This window comes from Petaurus breviceps, unplaced genomic scaffold (genome assembly GCF_028583685.1).
Source record: "Petaurus breviceps papuanus isolate PSGF00001 unplaced genomic scaffold, PetGlider_PUasm1.0 186, whole genome shotgun sequence".
Taxonomy (NCBI): Eukaryota; Metazoa; Chordata; class Mammalia; order Diprotodontia; family Petauridae; genus Petaurus; species Petaurus breviceps.
Window position 1 is genome coordinate 23,824,595 of NW_027185798.1, and position 18,464 is coordinate 23,843,058.

Below are 18,464 nucleotides of genomic sequence, written 5' to 3' on the forward strand. Positions count from 1 at the left end.
CCTTCACTCTGATTCAGTTCACATAGGTCTTCTCAGGGTTCTTAGAAACCATTCCATTCATCATTTCTTACAGTAAACTAGTCTTCCATTGCATTCATAGACTGTAGTTTGTTTACCCACTCCCCAGTTGATGTGCATCCCCTCAGTTTCCAGTGGTCTGGGTTTTGATAACTTGAGTGTCTCCTTCAGTGCATGGCCTTGCTGTGTTGCTTTCTCTTTCTAGTTTATTTTTGCCATTATTTTCCCCTAAAGGCAATACAGAAGATTTTTCCAGTAAATTAGAGAACTTCCTTTTTTTTTTTTTCAAGTATCTAAAGAATAGCCATAAACCATTGGGTCTTAGTTCTTGAAACATAGCTGGCTTAACCAGCATCCCCAGGATTTGAGTCTTCCATAATGCCTTTTAAGGGATTTTCTACTTTATTCTGTCATGGTTCCATGGGACACCTTGTACTTCCAATAGTATGCTGGCAAATCATAAGCTCTGGCAGGTCCTTTTAACCTGGAAAGTCATCCAGTATCAGCCTGGTATAAAAGTTCCACAAAACTTTTGTAAAACCTCCTTCTAAAAAGGACAGTACAATACACAGCTCTTCTGTAATGTGGAGACCTAGCTCGTGACTTCCCAAAGGGTCTTGGCTAGTGAACCTGTGTCTCCTGAGGCTGTTTGATTGATTACATAGGTCCTCAAGAAGAAGGCTTTGGGATATTGGAGTTTGCTGAATCCTCCAGAGGTGACATTTGTAACACTCTGTACATCACAAATGCTTGATAAATGTTTGCATTAAGTGTTTCTGTGATGTGAACAGAAGGCATTAAACCAGAAACAGAAACATCCGTCAGATGTGGTGCACTAAGAACTATTTCTGTTGATCCTATCTTTTAACTGGAGAATTATATATTAGTACCCTCAGAGTTCTGGGAACTATCTTCTACAAGTAGATGGATGCACTTGGGATTTTGACATCCAGGCCACAAGGACTCAGACGATGCCCCGGCAACTCCATGACAACTTTTTTTTTTAACCTTCTTGACCCTAGCAAATTTTTTTCTGTTATTTTGCCACATCTGATATTTACTCCATTTAAAGAAGGATTCCTTCTATGTGAGTTTTCATGTTATGTAAATGAGCATCTACAGAAGACTACAATATAAAACTTAATTTCTTCTTAAACAGTCCTGGAGGACTACAATCCTTCTCCCTTAGAAAAATCATTTTGAGTACATCAGATGTGTGCACACACATAAACATTACCAACACCCCTCGCCCACACACACACCCCTGGATCCCCCACCTTCCTTTAGCTCATCCCTGTTTTCCTGATCCCGGGTCCATTCTAAGCCCTGTTCCTCAGGTTGCTTGGGATGTCCCATCCTCTCATTTGGGCTCGCTCACTTCTCTAGGAAGTAGCCAGGAAGGCCTTCTCTAGAGTGTCCTCAGTGAGTCTCCTTTCGGGTGCTGAGATCAGGACGGATAAAGAAGTGATTCACACATTGGACCCTGGAGTCCTCCAGACTGGCTCGTTAATTATTTGAGGTCTTATTACTGTTTTCAGGCACCAGGTACATGAAAAAGAGGAGTTCAAGGCATTGAAAACGTTGAATATCTTCTATCAAGCAGGCACTTCCAAGGCTGGAAATCCGGTTTTTTATTATGTCACACGGAGGTAAGGCCACTCTCTATTTTTGTTTCTTTTACCATGATTTTAAGTAGAATTGCTTGCTGATGGAGATAGACTATCAGTCTAAGTGGTGTCAGCAGCAGTGGGGGCCACGGCCCCACACAGTGTGTGAGTGACTTAGGAGATCATTGGAGAGGGTCATCCCCGATGATGTCTCTCTGTGGCTTTGGCTTTTGTCCTGTGTCTGTAGGAAACCCACCATTGTCTGACGATTGCCAAGCTACTTCTTGCCGGTGGCAGCGTTTGAATTCTTTTTCCTTGTCCTTGGTTGGTCACAATGTGTGCACATATACAGACGTGTCTGTGTTCACTGCCTTTGAGTGATGCCTGACCATTACTCACTTGCCCTCTTCCCCCAGACAAGTCATTTGTTCCATGCTTTCTGCCAGGCCCCAGGGTAGACACAGTAACACCACCCCGGCCTCTAAGAACTTGCCTTCTCCTGGGGAGGTGCAGTATGTTCACAGGTGAGGGTGAAGGGGCAGAGGACAGACCCATTGTAATCAGATTATTTGGGAAGAGAGAGAATAGAAACAGCTGGGAGCATCTGACCAAACTGTGTGGGGTGCCCAGCTACTCTCTGTGAGGCAGAGAGCAGAATAAAACAACTAGAAAAGTGGGAACGTTCTTGTGAAGAGATGACAGGTGAAATCTGCAGAAAAGGAAACTGTCGTCTCTGACTATTGGATCCCAGCCACCCAAGAGGTGGGGCTTATCCAGGATACTCTCCTGACCCTTTGGAAAGCCCGTGAGCAGATCCTCCTTATGCCGTCCTGCCTACCTGCCTCCAACGCCCTTCTCTGGGACGCTGTTCTCTGTCCAGCTGTGTACGGGGAGGCTGGGAGGTCATGTGCTTGAACGTTGAAGCTGGCGAAGGAAACAAAAGACAACCAGGCCCCATCTTTCCCTATCTCATTGGCATGCCCTGGGAAACCTGGAGGCCGAGCTAGTGAAGGCTTCCCTTCTCAACACCATCTCCCTCACACAGCCTGTCAGTTAGAGATTGAGGAGGGTCAGTAGTGGTCATTGTGCGTTTAGGGAGGAGAGTGGAATGAGGGAAGGGAGGGTTTGTCAATGACAGTTCTTGGCTTGTCACAGCCTCTGATATGGAAGGGGCTTCAGAGGCAGTTGAAGATAACCAGTATCACCCAGAATCCCTTGAAAATAGAACTTCACTTTTTTTTTTAAAGCAATTGGGGTTAAGTAACTTGCTCAAGGTTACACGGCCAGTTATTTGTGTGGGTGTTAAGTATCTGAGGCCGGTCTCCCGATGCTGGGGCCGGCGCTCTTACTCACTGCACCACCTGGTCACCCCAGAACTTCACTTTTTGGTATCCTGGACTCCTCTGGCACCAGTCCTTAGAATAATGTTCTTACGATATTAAGGAAATGTGAAATATAAGTAAGAGTAATTTTTCTCCCCATTCAAATTCATGAATCTTCTGTGCTCTTGGCAGGGGAAGGGTGACTGACTAAGGGTCCATGGTTAGAACCTCTGTTCTAAATCATTCTACCTGTGTTCATTCAACCTTTGCTTAAAGATTTGTGCCTACCTATTGTTTGCCAAGCCGAGCCATCCTGTTCTGGATAGCTCTGATGGTAAGGAATTTTTTCTTATTATTAAGTGCACTTCTCTGCAGGCAGGAACTGAAATATGGAAATCAAACTTCAAATAGGGGCTGTTACTTTCCCTCCCTCCTGAGGGTTTCCTGCCCTAGTTCATGGCATCCGTCCCACCACCCTGTACTGTTCTTCTTCCCATTGGATCCAGGTATCTTGCTGCTTTCTCTAGGTCCTCCTCTTTTTTATCCCTGTGACGCGGCCTTGCTCTTCCTGCCCTCGAGGGTGTCCTGCAGGTACCCTTGAGGGCCAGGCTAGATAGCAGACCGACCACAGCTGTGTGGTTACACTTTGTTGTGAGCAGCATCATTGATGTTGGAGAAGTGCCCTTGGTGGGTGATGTGCGATGCTTCTGACTGAGCTTGAGTAGTTTGAGAAACTTTGGTGGCCTGAGATAATGACCAGCTAATGGATTGGGCTGTTTGGCAAAGTTGGACTCTTCAGGGCCTCTCTGTAGAGAGAGCCTTTCAGTACTGTTGAGAGAAAAGGTCAGCTGAACGGACAGCATCAGCCATGGTGGTGGTTAGGCCATGTGGCCTGTGGGCATCAAGCTATCCTACTTCTTTGTGCCCTTGGAGTTGAAACCCAGGTCTTGTCATCTGAAGAGACATATATGTATAAATGAGTGTTGCTCAAACTGGTGGAAAAGGGATTGCATCTGTTTGGGAATGCCCAGTGCCCATAGCCGTTCTCTTTTAAGGAGGGGACAGTGTGGTTGTTCAGGCTCTGCTAAAAGGGGCCTGCTGGCCATTTTGGCCCTCTGGCTTCTTCACTGCTTCTATACATTGACTTCTGATTCCAGCTCCTCTTTGACAAGCCTGGGCACTCCTCCCTCTGCCTGGAAACCCTGATTTCTTTCAGCGGTGCTTCCTCCATTCTTTTCTTGCTCTCCACTCCTGTCTGGCATGACCTGAGCCCTCACCTTTTCTCCTAGGCGTGGGTTGGGAAAGATTGTCCCAGATTTAGAGCTGACAGACACTTTAGAGGTCTTATGGTTGAGATCTTCCATTTTGTAGCTGAGAAAACTCAGATCTTCCTGAGTTTAGTCTCAGTGAAAGCAAAGTTCTTATATGTGAGTCTCTGTGAGACAGACACTAGATTTATCTTGTATTTTTATTTTTAAAAAGCTTTTTGTTGATATCTTTAGTTTTTTACATAACCAGGATTTCTCCCAACATTTTTTCCCCCGAAGACCTATCCCAGATGACAAGTATTTTAAACAAAGAAAGAAAAAGAGGAAGAAGACCAAAAAAAAATCAGCAAAACCAATCCATCCAAAAAAGTCTGAAAAGACATGTAGCCTTCCTTACCTGTAGATCTCCCACCTCTGCAAAGGAGTTAGGTGGCAGCGGGGCGGGGATAGGGACAGGTTGTCTTCCCCTGTCTTTTCTTAGGGGCTGTATTTGTACATTAAAACTTCACAGCATTTGCTTTTGATTGTTTTGTGGTTGTATCTTGTATTTTTCTAGAGCATTTGGTAATGATTGAAACGTCATTAAACAGACGGAATCCAAAAAGGGGAAGGGCTCATGTTTCTATAAAGTCATTTGAGTGGCTAGCCATTGAAGTGAATGCAGAGTTAATATAATAGAGAAGGGCCTGGCAGAGCATCAAGGCCAGAGGGAAGTGTTCGGATCTTGTTGTTCAGCTAGTTTTCAGTCGTGTTCAACTCTTGCTGACCCCATTTGGGGTTTTCTTGGCAGAGATCCTGGAGCAGTTTACCATTCCCTTCTCCAACTCGTTTTATAGATGAGAAAACTGAGGCAAACAGGCTGAAGGGACTTGTCCAGGGTCACACAGCTGGTAGTATCTGAGGTCAGATTTGAACTCAGGTCTTCCTGACTCCAGACCTGGTTCCTGGACGAGCCCTTCTCCATCAGTAGCAGAGTTGAAGGCCATGTTGGTGAGTGACCTGGCTTTAAACCATCTCTCCACTACAGGTTCAGGCACTGTAGCTCCCTGAGACCATTTTCCCCTTTGCAAAAAGAGGGTGGCTCTTTATAAGTGCTCATCTCCAAAGTTTGTTGTGTGAGGGTCACATGAGATAATATGTACAGAGTGTTTTGTAAACCTTAAAATGCCATCATCTCAAAGGCAGAAACCATGATTGTTTTCTACCTGTGGACTTCATTGTTGCCCAGACCCGTGAGCTCCCTTTGGGCATTCTGGGGAATTTTTTTTCTCTAAAGTTGTCATAATTAAGATACAAATTCAGGTGTGTGTAACACACACACACACACACACACACACACACACACACACTGCACACTTGGTTAAAAAATGTTATAAACTAAGTGTGGCAACACTGAGAATTTCTTCTACTTTTTCTGCCTTTATTTACATTGTGCCCATTTGAGATTGGGCTCAGTTTTATAAGCCTAAAGAGAATCAACATCTGGTTTGTGATTGCTTTTTAATGGAAAACCATGAGAAAAAAAAAAGAAGAGATTTTCCTATCCATTCACCAGGCATTTATAGAGTGAATATTGTATACAAGCTGTCAAGTTACTTAACTTCCAGAAACAACCAAGATATTAAAAACACATTAATTAAAGCATGGTGGTGGTAATTCTTTAGTAATTGAGGTGCAGTGGAGATGAACACTTTCCCCAAAGCTTTCTGTTTTGTAGTAGATGACAGTGAATGGACCAGATCGAGAAAGTTCATCTCACTAATCCACAAAGCAACGTGAAAGGCACCAGGAAGAAAAGTAGCAGAACACCATCCATCTCCCTGAGGGCAGGACTGCTGTTTGGCGTGGTCTTGTGGGTGGGATTGGCTGGCATTGTAGTTGTATCACTGGCATTCCCGTCTCCAATGGCCGGGGGAGCCCCTCCAAGGGCAAGCAGTAAACTGATCAGCCACACTGGAGACACCATCTTCTTCCCTGTGTCAGTATAATACAAATGGATGCCAACGTTTATTTTCAAAGAGGAGGCAAAGAGGGTCTCATGGATCTTAATTCCCTCATCTGTTCATCTTTGCCTTCTAGTCAGTGGTCTAGCAAGTATTCCTTTTCCTCTAATTCTTTCCAGGAGGGAACTGCCAACTTTCCTATTTTTACTTCAAACAAGGAAAGGAGTAAAGAGAAGTTAAAGGCTAGAAGGAGGCCCAGGGACCCAGGAAGGCTGACTGGGGAAGAGAGGAAGGGAGGGATGCAGAGAGGTTCCTGTTCTGATGGCAGCCTCCCATATTCTTTTTTTTTTAGGGGGGAAGGCAAAGCAGTTGGGGTTAAGTGACTTGCCCAAGGTCACACAGCTAGTCAGTGTGTCAAGTGTCTGAGGCCAGATTTGAACTGAGGTCCTTCTGACTCCAGGACCAGTTCTCTATTCACTCTGCCACCTAGCTGTCCCCTCCCATGCTCCTTAGGTGCTGCTCAAGCCCATTGGATTGGAGATCCCACCACTTGTTAGGAGCAGAGTTGGAAGCTTTTTGATTCCTATTCCAATATTCCTTAATAGACTCTTGAGCTAGGCAAGAGAAAAAAGTAAAGGTAAAGAAATGTGATTGTTAGGCCTTCCATTAAAACAAAGAAACAGTTGGCTTTATCTTGCGTTGTTAAAAACAATAATCTGATTCTTTGGTCAAATGCAGAACTGTCTGTTTTCTTAGGAGAGAACATTTTTAAGGTTGTAGTCAGAATTAAAGGATTGAGAAGGTTTCTTTACCTCTTGATACTTTGTTTTTCTTTTGAAGATTAGAAGCAAGGCGTCTTTTCTGTCCTTCACTGGTGCATCTGGCTTTCCATTGCTTCCCAAGCTGACTAAATATCATTTGGTAGCTGGTGGCGCAGGGGACTTGCTTCTGCACAGAAAGTCCTCCAATAGGAAACTCTGTTTACTTTTCTTATGTAGTATTTTCCAGAGCAACGGGTGTCAGTGGATGGAATGAAGCCAGAGATCAAGGAGTTCGGATGAATTTATTACTCTCTTTCAAAAAGCTACCAATTTATTAAAAAGACCCAGTGAATGTCACTTCATTAACCTTCAGACCCATATGTCCAGCAGTCCTTAGGAATGTCCCTTTACATCGACTCTTTCTAGGAAACCACCCAATATTTGGTTGTCAGTTTTACTCCTTTAGGAGAAAAAAAAATCAGATTTATATGTTGTTTTAGGGGGAAACATTGTTTACATTTCTTGTTAAGATTAATATTCTGCTATAGTTGTTTCAGGATTTGAGCATAGTTCAGGAATATTCATGCCAAAATCAATTTCTAGTGTAACTGATTAATAGAACCCTTTAGAAAATGAACCCAGACTTCTTCATGTACCTCTAGTTCTGCGATGGAAAGATATACAAGGCATTGATACATTCATGAGGCAGTTCTTTTATTTCCTTATTTTAAAATGCCCGCCTCCTTAAGGGTTTCCACATTGCGACAATTAGCTGATTTCTTTTTTTCTCAAGAAATTGTTTAGTTTAAAAAAAATTCTCAAGTTGGTACTTTACTTAATGCTGGGCATGGAGAGACAGAGAGGGAGACTCCATTCTGTCCTTTCCTTGGGAGTGGCATAAACCAGGAAGCAGAGAAAGTTGTGTTGCATGGGCACCATCACAACATTGGCAAGCATTTTAAATTTGCCCTGGTGTTAACATGACAAAGACATTTCTAAAACACATTCAAAGCAATGTACAAGTCAGTACATGTTTCTGACTTAAACTTTTGCTTTCCTTTGTCACTTTTTTTTTAAACTTTGATTTAGAGCTTTCTAAGCTTAATTCAGTTCAATTCAGCTAACATTTCATTTTTCACTTTTTAATTTCAATTTAACATTTTATTTTTCCCCAATTACATGTAAAAACAATTTTAACATTCTTTTTTTTCTTTTTTGCAAATTTTGAGTTCCTAATTCTTTCCCCTCTGCCAGTGAGAAGACAAGCAATTTGACACAGATTATACATGTCATGTGAATCACATTTCCAAGTAAGTCAGCCCTTGAAAGAAAACAGACCAAAACAAGAAAACTAAAGTAAAGCTCCAGCAGCTACTTTCTGGAGATGGTCAGCACCTTACATCACAAATCCTTCAGAATTTCCTTGGGTCATTGCTGTCAGCAAACATTTTAATAAGCACCCCCTGTGTGCAGAGTGTTGTTTCAGGCCTTGGGGGAGACCTAAATACTGACAAAACTGTGCTTCTGGATGATAATAGCTCCCACTTGTAGGATACTTTGAAGATTTCATCACACTGATCTTGTGAGGTAGATGGTACATTTGTTATAGGTGAAGACATTGAAGCTTGAACTTGATTGGCTTCAGAGTTAGGGGAGTTAAACAAGTTCAATGTGGGGGGGGTAGATTGGTTCTCTTCTAAAGATTTAGAGAAGAGGAAAAAGAAGGGAGGGGAGAGGAAGGGATTCCTCAGCATAGACAGGAGGCGGTGCAGGGCGCCACTTGCAATTTCTGGCAATTTGGGTTTGTGAGAAGAGTATGCAAACATGGCGGAAGGTGGAGGGGGGACGGACATCCAGTGAACCTTACTCTTACCTCGAACAAAGGAAGATAGAACACGTACATACATACGTACACACGTACATACACGTAGACAAAGAATTTGGTATAGAAATACCTGGGGGGAGGGAGCAGCACTAGTTAAAGGGGAAAGAGTAGACCAGGGAAGGAATAAACTGCAAGCCAAGCAAGCCTCCGTCTGTTAATCTCTCTCCCTTTCATCTCACTCTCTCTCTGTCCCATACACATATGCACACACACACACACACACACACACACACACACACACAGAGCAAAGAGTAGGAAACTAAGGGGAAGCCTATCAATTGGAAAATGACTTTACAAATTGTGGTCTAGGGAAGTAATGAAATATTATTGTGCCAGAAAAAATGACCAAAGGAAATGCATTGTTCCAGAGAATCCTGGGTAGTATAAGCTGATGTGGAATAAAGTAAATGGAAGCAAGAAAACAATTTATACAGTGAAAACACCATTGAAGAAAATCAACTGTAAAAGACTTAAGAACTCTGATGAAGAGAGTGACTGTGCCCCCTGTCTAGAGTGCAATGACGCGTGCCATCCTCCTCCCCAGGGCAGCGCTGGGCTCACAGTGCACAGACACATCCGCTTTGGGACAGTTACTTTATGGATTCATTTTGCTTTGCTATGCTGTTGTGTGATGAGTAGTTTCCTCTGCTCCCCAGGCCCCCCCATGTTAACTCAGGAGATCACAAAGGAAGTTTCCCAATAATGACGTTAAAATAAAAAGACCATTGAAATGATTTTTAAAATAATATTTTGTTTTTTTTCCCATTTGCATATAAAAACAATTTTTAACATTCATTTATAAAATTTTTGAGTTCCAGATTCTTTTCCTCACTCTCTCCCCTCCCCCATTCCTGAGAAGGTAAGCAATTTTATATTAGGTTATATATGTCGTTGAGTCATTTCAGTCATGTCTGACTCTGTAATCCTATTTGAAGTTTTCTTGGCAAAGATACTGGAGTGGTTTGCCATTTCCATCTCCAGCTCATTTGACAGATGAGAAACTGAGGCAAACAAGGGGAAGTGACTTGCCCAGGGTCACACAGCTAGTAAGTGTTTGAGGCCAGATTTGAACTCGGGTACTCCTGACTCCAGGGCCAGCCCTCTATCCCCTGCAACACCTAACAACTCTAGGTTTTTTATTTATTTATATATACACAGTCCTGCAAAACACATTTCCATATTAGTCATGTTGTGAAAGAAAACACAGACCCCCTCCCCCCCAAAAAAAACACCCATACACATCCATGAAAAAAAATTGAAACTGAACAAAAGTATGCTTCTGTCTGCATCCAAACTCCATCATTTCTGTCTCTTGAGGTAGATAGCAATTTTTATTGTTAAATATTTTGAAATTGTCTTGGATCCCTGTATTGCTGAGAATAGCTAAGTCATTCATTGTCAATCATCAAACGATGTTGCTGTTATTGTGTAGGATATTATCCTGGTTCTCCTCACTTCCCTGTGCATCAGTTCATATGAGTCTTCCTAGGTTTTTCTGAAATCATCCTGTCGGTCATTTCTTGCAGCATGATAGTATTCCATCTCAGTCACAGACCACACTTGTTTAGTCATTCCCCAGTTGATAGATATCCCCTCAATTTCCAATTCTTTGTCACCAGTTAAAGAGCTGATAGAAATGTTTTCATAGGGGTGGCCAGGTCGCACAGCGAGTAAGAGCACCGGCCCCAGAGTCGGGATGACCTGGGATCGAATCTGGGCTCTGATACTTAGCACCACACCCAGAAATAACTGGCCCTGTAACCTTGAGCAAGTTACTTAACCCCAATTGCTTTAAAAAAAAAAGTAATGTTTTTGTACAAATAGGTCCTTTCCCCTTTTTCAAAAAATCTCTTAGGGATTCAGACATAAAATGGCTGCTATTGCTGGGACAAAGGGGAAACTTTTTTCTTTTTTTTTTCTTTCTTTTTTTTTTACAGAAGAGAACAGAAGGAAGCAAAGACAAGAGAGACAGTTTTGAAAGCACTGAATTTATTTTTTCCTATTTCAAAAAAGCAAGCAGTGTGAAATTAGACATCGTTTCATGGGTAGTCCTCTTTGTATCCTGTTGTGTTTATGAAAATGCCCCCTTTTTTATGAAAATGCTTAATTTAAGAATGCAGATTTATTTCCAAAAAATATGTACATGGGGGCAGCTAGGTGGCACAGTGAGTAGAGCATTGGCCCTGGAGTCAGCAGGACCTGAGTTCAAATCCAGCCTCAGATACTTTACACATTTACTAGCTGTGTGACCTTGGGCAAGTCACTTAAACCCAATTGCCCTGCCTTCCCCCCTCCAAAAAAAAATGTACATGTTATCAAATGAGCATTTTTATTGCCTCTATTTTCTACACAAACTGAGAAGGTACTCTATATTATCATTAGTTGATTCCAGCAGTCCTCTTACCTACAAGCAGTCCCCCTCCCACTCCCCAACGTGTTCTCTGTAAGTGGGGCTATTTAAAGCTGCTTTGTGTATGATTCATCGAGTGTCTTTTGACCACATCGGTGGCTCCCTTTTGTGCCAGTGTTTCTCCTGTCAAATAGGATTTTTTACACTTAGAATTTCTGTAATCAGCCTGAAGTAAGCATGAAATGCTATTGTAGTCACAGACATGGCATTTGAAAAAGTGTTTTTTTATGACTTAGCCATTCTCACAAGATGAAAAATGCTATCCCTCCGCAGAGAAAGATCTGATGGTGTCTCAATACAAATTGAAGTGGACTTTTTTAAACTTTCTTTTTCTTGAGTTTTTTTGTCTATGTTTCTTTCACAGCATGACTACACATGTATAACCTGTATGGAATTGCTTGCCTTTGGGGGGGGGGGAGGGAAGAAGGGAAAGAATCTGGAACTCAAAGGTTAAAATACAAATGTTAAAAATGGTTTTTACATGTAACTGGAGAAAAATTAAATACTAAATACAAAAAAAAAAAGATTGCATAGGATGGATATGCACAAAAAAACAGTAGAAGCATTTTTTTCTTACTAAAGCCTCATAATTTTCTTTGGAAAAATTCTCTTGTCAAAGGAAAATATACTTGTGAAGATCTTCAAGCATCTAGACCCAGAGTGGAGAACCTGTGGCCTTCTAAGTCCTCAGGTCCAGCCTTTTATGAAGGGACGTATTTATTGAGGACCTAGAGGGCCACATGTGACCTTGAGGCCACAGGCTCCCCAGCCCTGATGTTGACAAAGCAAACGGTGTGGCCGACTTTTGAATCCCAGTGATAGATATCATGGTTGGCTCTTCTGGTTTTAGGTTTTTTACTTTACTTACCTCCTGACTTGCTCTTCCAGCTGCCTCTCTGCCCATATTCAACTGGATGTCCCCCCAACATCTCAAACTCATCTTGTCCAAAAGTGAACTCCCTATTATTGTAGAGGGCCACATGATCCTCCCAGTCCTTAGGCTCCCAACCCAGGAATCATCCTGGATTCCTCACTCTCTCTCTCCATGGCCAGCTTGCTGTCAGGACTTGTCAGTTTTGTCTGCAGTGTGCCTCCTTCTCTCCCCTGACACTACCACCCCCCAGATGCAGGCCCACTAGGGTCTTCTCTAGTCGCCTGCCCACTTTCACAGTCAGTGTGATCTTCCTGAAGTACTGGTTTGATCATGTGATGCCCTGCCGTGGACTCCTACTCAGAGAACTCCAGTGGCTCCCTCTTCCAGGATCAATCCCAAAATCCTCCGACATCAAAGCCCTTCCCAGCCTGAGGCAGGGAGCAAGCATTTACTTGCTCACTATTTATTTCCCCACTATGGGCCAGGCACTGTAATCAGAATTTACAAATGTTATCACATTTGATCCTTTTAGCAATTCTGGGAAGTGTATGCCTTTAGTATTCCCATTTTACAGTAGACAAAACCAAGGCAAACAGAGGTCTCAGCTTGTTTCAGAGTCACTGAGCTGGCAAGTGGCTGCAGTTAACTTTGATCTCAGTTCTAGGCTCAGCGTTCTATGTACTGCACTACAAAGTGGGCTAAATTTGTAGAGCTGTGTTAACGTTGCCAAGGAGAAAGGATTTAGGTGGTTCTTAGAGGTTACGAAGAATGTTGGTGGGTGCTTCCAGTGAAATGAATTGAGAAAAATTCTTCTGTCAGGCACTTTGCTCATTTGACTCTGACATGGGAAACCTTTGTGGTGTTTAGTGACTGAGTGTTAAGAATTTGACACCTGTAGATAAATAAATGCTGGATTGCATGTGGGCCCCAAATAATTTGGTCAGTTGAAGCTTTGATTGGCAGATTAAAGGTTCTTAACTGTTAGCCTTCTGTGTTCCGATCACCTGCCTTTTTTCACTGTGTGTGTGTTTTCAGTCTGAGTGAAAACCATCTTTCAATACTTTGAATCTCTTTCTTAGATAAATATTTAACAGGCAATTGAACCCTTCCAGAGGTATTTGTATAGTTTAGTACTGTGGCTATGGACAACAGATGGATTGTAAACACAAAAGAGGCAGCACTTTCTGGTAGTAGGACGTTCCATAGATACCTTCAGAACTGACCAAAACTTTAGGAGGCCTTGGGTAAAGTATTTGAAAAAATAATCAACAAACTCAGTTCTGTATTCTTAACTCTCTCTCCTCATTGGAAAAATGACTCTGAAACCTCACTGTATCATTTATGGTTTTTTGGAGTGGCGTACTGTTGTAATAAGATATTTTTGTTTTTATCATTATTAACTGGACAAACATGAACAAATATGAGTGTTTTCATATAAGATTTAGAATCAGTAAAAGAAAAAGATTGTCATGTGTGAGACCAGATATCTCTGTTACCAAAGAGTCTGTTTCTGAATATAAAAATTTAGCACGTTAGTTCCAAAATTGTCCTGGTTGTCCGAGTTCCCTTCTGAATCACCTATTGTTTTTTATGCCTTTCTTAAATGCTTTCATACTAATTTTATTCCATTTTTTTTTGTATTTCTGTCTCACCTCCACTGTTTTCACCCCACCCCAAATTTTTTAACCTCTCAGCATAATCAAGTAAAACAAAATCATACATTGGCCATCTCTGAAATCTTCTGTCTCATGCTGCCCCCCTAGGTCGTCACCCCTCCATCAGGAGATGTGGACATCATATGGCAAGGACCAAGGTGTCCCAGTTGTTCATTGCATTGCTCAGAGATTTTGGGTCTTCCAGAGTTTTTCTTTACAATGTTGCCTTTTTAATTATTTGGCCTCCTAATCTACATCCCTTAAGCCATTTATATTTGAAGGAATCAAGGACAGATCTAAGTTCTTGGACTGAAAGGAACTATGTTCTTCTCAAGACTCAGACCTTTTCTTCCATTTTAGATGTTAGCAGTTACCCAGGGATCCTCATGCCCTGGAAAATAATCCTCTTGGCTTGCTTCTTTCAAAGAATGAATAACAATGTTATGGATTTTAGGGTATATTGTATCCAACATTAGTTTGTTATTTTGGGTAGGTGAGAGCAGGAGTGTGTGTGTGTGTGTGTGTGTGTGAAAGTGTCTATTTATATGTATATAGCATGTGACACATTTGTAGGTATATTTATACCCACTCACGCACCTACCTATTGATTGACTCTTCAGTATATTAGAAAGTTTGTCTGTTTTGACCTTTTTGTGGAGTGATGTTCCTACAAAGTTGTTTTCTCTTAAAGACTTCAATTGAGATTACACCTTTCAGAGTGTAAAACAAATTAATTTGTCTGACACATTAGCACTCAGCAACCACCTTGTCTCTATTCCTCAAACACTTTTCTCTGCTGAAATGCCTCCAAACATGAAGGACACATCCTTTCCTTGCTGGGGATCCTCTTTGGAGCTCACACCACATTGCAGGAATTGATTTTCTGAGTGGCTTCATTGTACTAATTTGTTAAGAAGATTAGTTTTTTTCCTACTTTTTAAAAAATTTTTATTTCTGATTTACATCATTCATTTCCATCAGATATTGAGTTACAAATTTTCTCCCCATTTTTCCCCTAACCACCGCCCCAAAATAGCAGTCCCACAGAATATCCCCTTCTCCAGTCTGCTCTCTCCCATATTTTCTCCCATACCCCTTTTGACTTTTCCAGTAGGGCATGGTGGATCTCTATGCCCCAGTGCCTATATATCTTATTTCCTAATCACATGTAAAATAGTATTAATAATAGTGTGTATATATATATATATAGTTGAATACTTGATTTTAAAACTTTGAATTTCAGATTCATAACATAGCAGATATATTGTAAAAGACTGACTATATTTCCCTCTCTCCTATCCCACCTCCCACTTGTTCTATTCTCTACTTTGATCCTGTCCCTTTTCAAAAGTGGGTGCTGCCAACTTCCCTCCCCCCAGCCTGCCCTCCCTTCCATCATCCCCCCTCTCACCCCCTTCCTCCCCTGCTCTCCTGGAGGGTGAGATACCCTATTTAGCGTGTATTTCATTCCCTCCTCAAGCTAAATTCATTGGGAATAAGGTTGACCCATTCCCTTTTGCCTTCCTATTCTTCCCCTCCATTGTAACCATTTTCCCTTGCCTCTTCTGTATGAGATAGTTTGCCCCACTCTGTCTCTCCCCATCTCCTCTCATTATATTCCTCTCACCTCTTAATTTTACCTTTTAAGTATCATCCCTTCCTGTTAAATTGGTCTTGTACCCTCTACCTATGTATACCTGTAAACATATATACACACATTCAATATGTATTCATATGCCCATATACCCTCATATATAGACATATATATTTCTATTCCCTTCAACTACTGAGAAAAGTTTCATAAGTTATAATTGTTGTTTTTCCATGTAGGAATGTCAATAGTTCAACTTTGATAAGTTCCTTATGATTTCTTTTCCCTATTTACCTTCTCATGCTTCTCTTGCTTCTTGTATCTGAATGTCAAATTTTCTATTCATCTCTGTTTTTTTTCAGGAAGAATGCTTGAAAGTCCTCTATTCCACTGAATGACCATATTTCCCCCTGAAACATGATACTCAGTTTTGCTGGATAGGTGACTCTTGGTTTTAATCCCAGCTCCTTTGACCTCCAGAATATGATATTCCAAGCCCTTCGATCCCTCAGTGTAGAAGCTGCCACATTCTGGGTTATCCTGATTGTGTTTCCACAATATTAAAATTGCTTCTTCCTGGCTGCTTGTAATATTCTCTCCTTGATCTGGGAATTCCGGAACTTGGCTATAACATTCCTAGGAGTTTTCTTTTTTGGGATCTTTTTCAGGAGGTGATCGGTGGATTCTTTCAACCTCTATTTTGCCCTCTGGTTCTAAACCATCAGGGCAGTTTTCCTTGAGAACTTCCTGGAGGATGATTTCTAGGTTGTTACTTTGATCATGGCTTTCAGGTAGTCCAATAATTTTTAAATTATCTCTCCTGCATCTATTTTCCAGGTCAGTGGTTTTTCCCATGAGATATTTCACATTGCCTTCTCTTCTTTCATTTGTTTGGATCTGTTTAACAGCATTTTGATTTCTCATAAAGTCATTAGCTTCCATTTGCTCCAATCTAATTCTTTTTTTTTTCTTACACATCCATCTGTATTGGTTGCTACAAGTAGTTACAAGCAGTCCAGCCTCGCAGCCCCAGCCCCGGCCGCAGCCTCAGCCCCAGTCCCAGCCCGGAGATGTCCGTCCTCAGTTTCAGCCTCCTGGGAAGACACTGTGGCGAGTGGCCAGGCAGGTGCAGGATCCTCTTCTGCCCAAGGTGCTGGGGGCAGGGAGGCTGGAAAGGAGTTTGGGGCTGTGGGACCCTGACAGGGCCAGGGCCCAACAGCAGGCAATCAATCCTTCAGTAGAGGTAAGGTCAGAGTGGGGACATTCCACCGTGCAGTCTGAGGCCCCAGATTTGGAGCAGAGGCTGGGAGGGAGGAATGAATCAGTTTCTGGCTTTTCTTTATTCTGGTCCAGGACAAATAGTAAGAGCCCTCGGGTCCTGAGATCCAGGCTGAAGAGCTAAAGTGATTGGTGTTTACCACGGGGGTGTCATAGGCTGGGGGTTCTGGAGGTAGGACATCACCACAGCAGAAATGGAGAGCATGAAGCTGCTCATCATTTGCTTGGTATCTTCAGAGCTTCGAGAATTGGCGAAGCTTGAGCATGAGGCCACACATGCTGAAGATCATTCCCAGCAGGTTCATGTAGTCCGGGGTCGGATCCTCCAGGGCTGGGTTGTTCTCCGTGGCAGGTGGCTTGTACCTGAGCACCTAGTTGGGCCGCTGGGGGTCCGACATGTTGTTCACGGACATTGCCGGGCCGGGAAGGGGCGGGCTCCAATCTAATTCTGAAGCAATGATTCTCCTCATTGAGCTTTTGAGATTCTTTTTCCATCTGGCAAATTCGGCTTTTTAAGGCATTCTTCTCCTCATTGACTTTTTGAGCCTCTCTTGCCATTTGAGTTAGTCTGTTTTTTAAGGTGTTATTTTCCTCAGTCATGCTGTTGACTCTCATTTCATAATTTTCTTGCATCATTCTCATCTCTCTTCCCAATTTTTCCTCCACTTCTCTTATCTGCTTGTTAAGGTCCTGTAACCAGCTGGTATTTTCCTTTGAAGCTTTTGGTGCAGGAGTTCTGACTTCACTGTCTTCCTCCCGTTCCATGCTTTGCTCCTTTTTGTCCACAAAATAGGAGTCTAATGTTGGAATCTTCTGTCTGCTTTGTTTCCTTTGTCTGGTCATGTTGCCCGTCAGTCACTTGACCCCTGGGCTTTTTGCCACAGTAGGACTCTGTCACCAGACAGGGGAGCTTTCGTCCCAAATGCTGGGGTTTTCTCAGCTGCCAGAGGTATTAGATGGGTGCCCTCTCTGAGGCTTCCACTCGCTCTGGCAAACTGGACACACACCCCAGGACCTCCACCCCAGACTGCAGTCCAGATCCAAGCAGGTTAAAGCAAGAGCGATTACCCCTCAGACCTGGTGCTTGGTCTCCCTATACTCTGCAGGCCAGGAGCTGAAGCTGCCATGTGGCACTGGCTGGCTATGCTGGCTTCTCAGTGGCTTCTAGCCCTAGGGGCAAAAGCTACACACTCCCACTTACTGGGTCCCAAAGTCCAGACTGCACTGACCTCTCACTTTGTCCTTTGCATCTATGTGTTGATAAATCTGGAAATGGCCACAGCTGCTGCTGATCTGGAGTCCCTCCTGCCTCCCTGGGGCTAAAGCTTGGGGCTGGGCTCAGCTCCCAGAGCTCTGTGCTGGCTGATTCCTGCCGGCCTGCCGGGCTGTCCTCAGAGGGAGATTAGCTTCTTTGTATCATTTTGTGGGTTCTGCAGCTCCAAAGTTTGTTCAGAGTGCCCTTTTTACATGAATTGGGGAAGGTGGAAGCCGGAGCCCAGCAGAGGTCCTGCTTCTACTCCCTTTTTTCATACTTTTTGTAAAATGTGATAAAAATGGAAGCCTTGACCCTAGCTTTGCCCCTTCTGTAACTTCCTGTGGTCCCCTTTCTTCCTTCTGTTCCTTTGAAGTCTTTCTCCCTTCTTTCTGAAATGTAGGGACTGCTTTATAATGAAGGAAAGAACTTGCTGAAAATCAAGACTGACCCAGAGCATCATGCCTTGATGGTCACTTGCAGTTCCATCCATACTTTATCCTTCTGTTTGTTCAGGATTAATAAGGATGGACCTGCCCCATTACCACCTTCTGAAGCCAAAGGCCTAGGGTGAGGATGACCTTGCACTACTAGGGTTTA

General features: G+C 42.7%; 1 protein-coding gene, 1 long non-coding RNA gene and 1 pseudogene across 12 annotated transcripts in view; 1 reads left to right on the forward strand and 2 right to left on the reverse strand.

The window, feature by feature from the left end:
• The window catches only part of NF1 (neurofibromin 1), a 252,402-nt gene that overhangs the window by 150,725 nt on the left and 83,213 nt on the right, over nucleotides 1-18,464 (forward strand). For all 11 annotated transcript variants that reach the window (XM_069089859.1, XM_069089863.1, XM_069089862.1 and 8 more), the window contains one exon: nucleotides 1,557-1,667. In XM_069089859.1, coding sequence (XP_068945960.1) covers nucleotides 1,557-1,667 — 111 coding nt within the window. The remainder of the gene's footprint in view (nucleotides 1-1,556; nucleotides 1,668-18,464) is intronic.
• Nucleotides 5,615-7,601, reverse strand: LOC138162561 (uncharacterized). Its single transcript, XR_011168658.1, has 2 exons — nucleotides 6,971-7,601; nucleotides 5,615-6,189 (listed from the first exon to the last, which is right to left on the reverse strand). It is a non-coding gene; the product is annotated as an uncharacterized lncRNA (long non-coding RNA).
• LOC138162562 (PAT complex subunit Asterix pseudogene) lies at nucleotides 16,291-17,040 on the reverse strand (annotated as a pseudogene).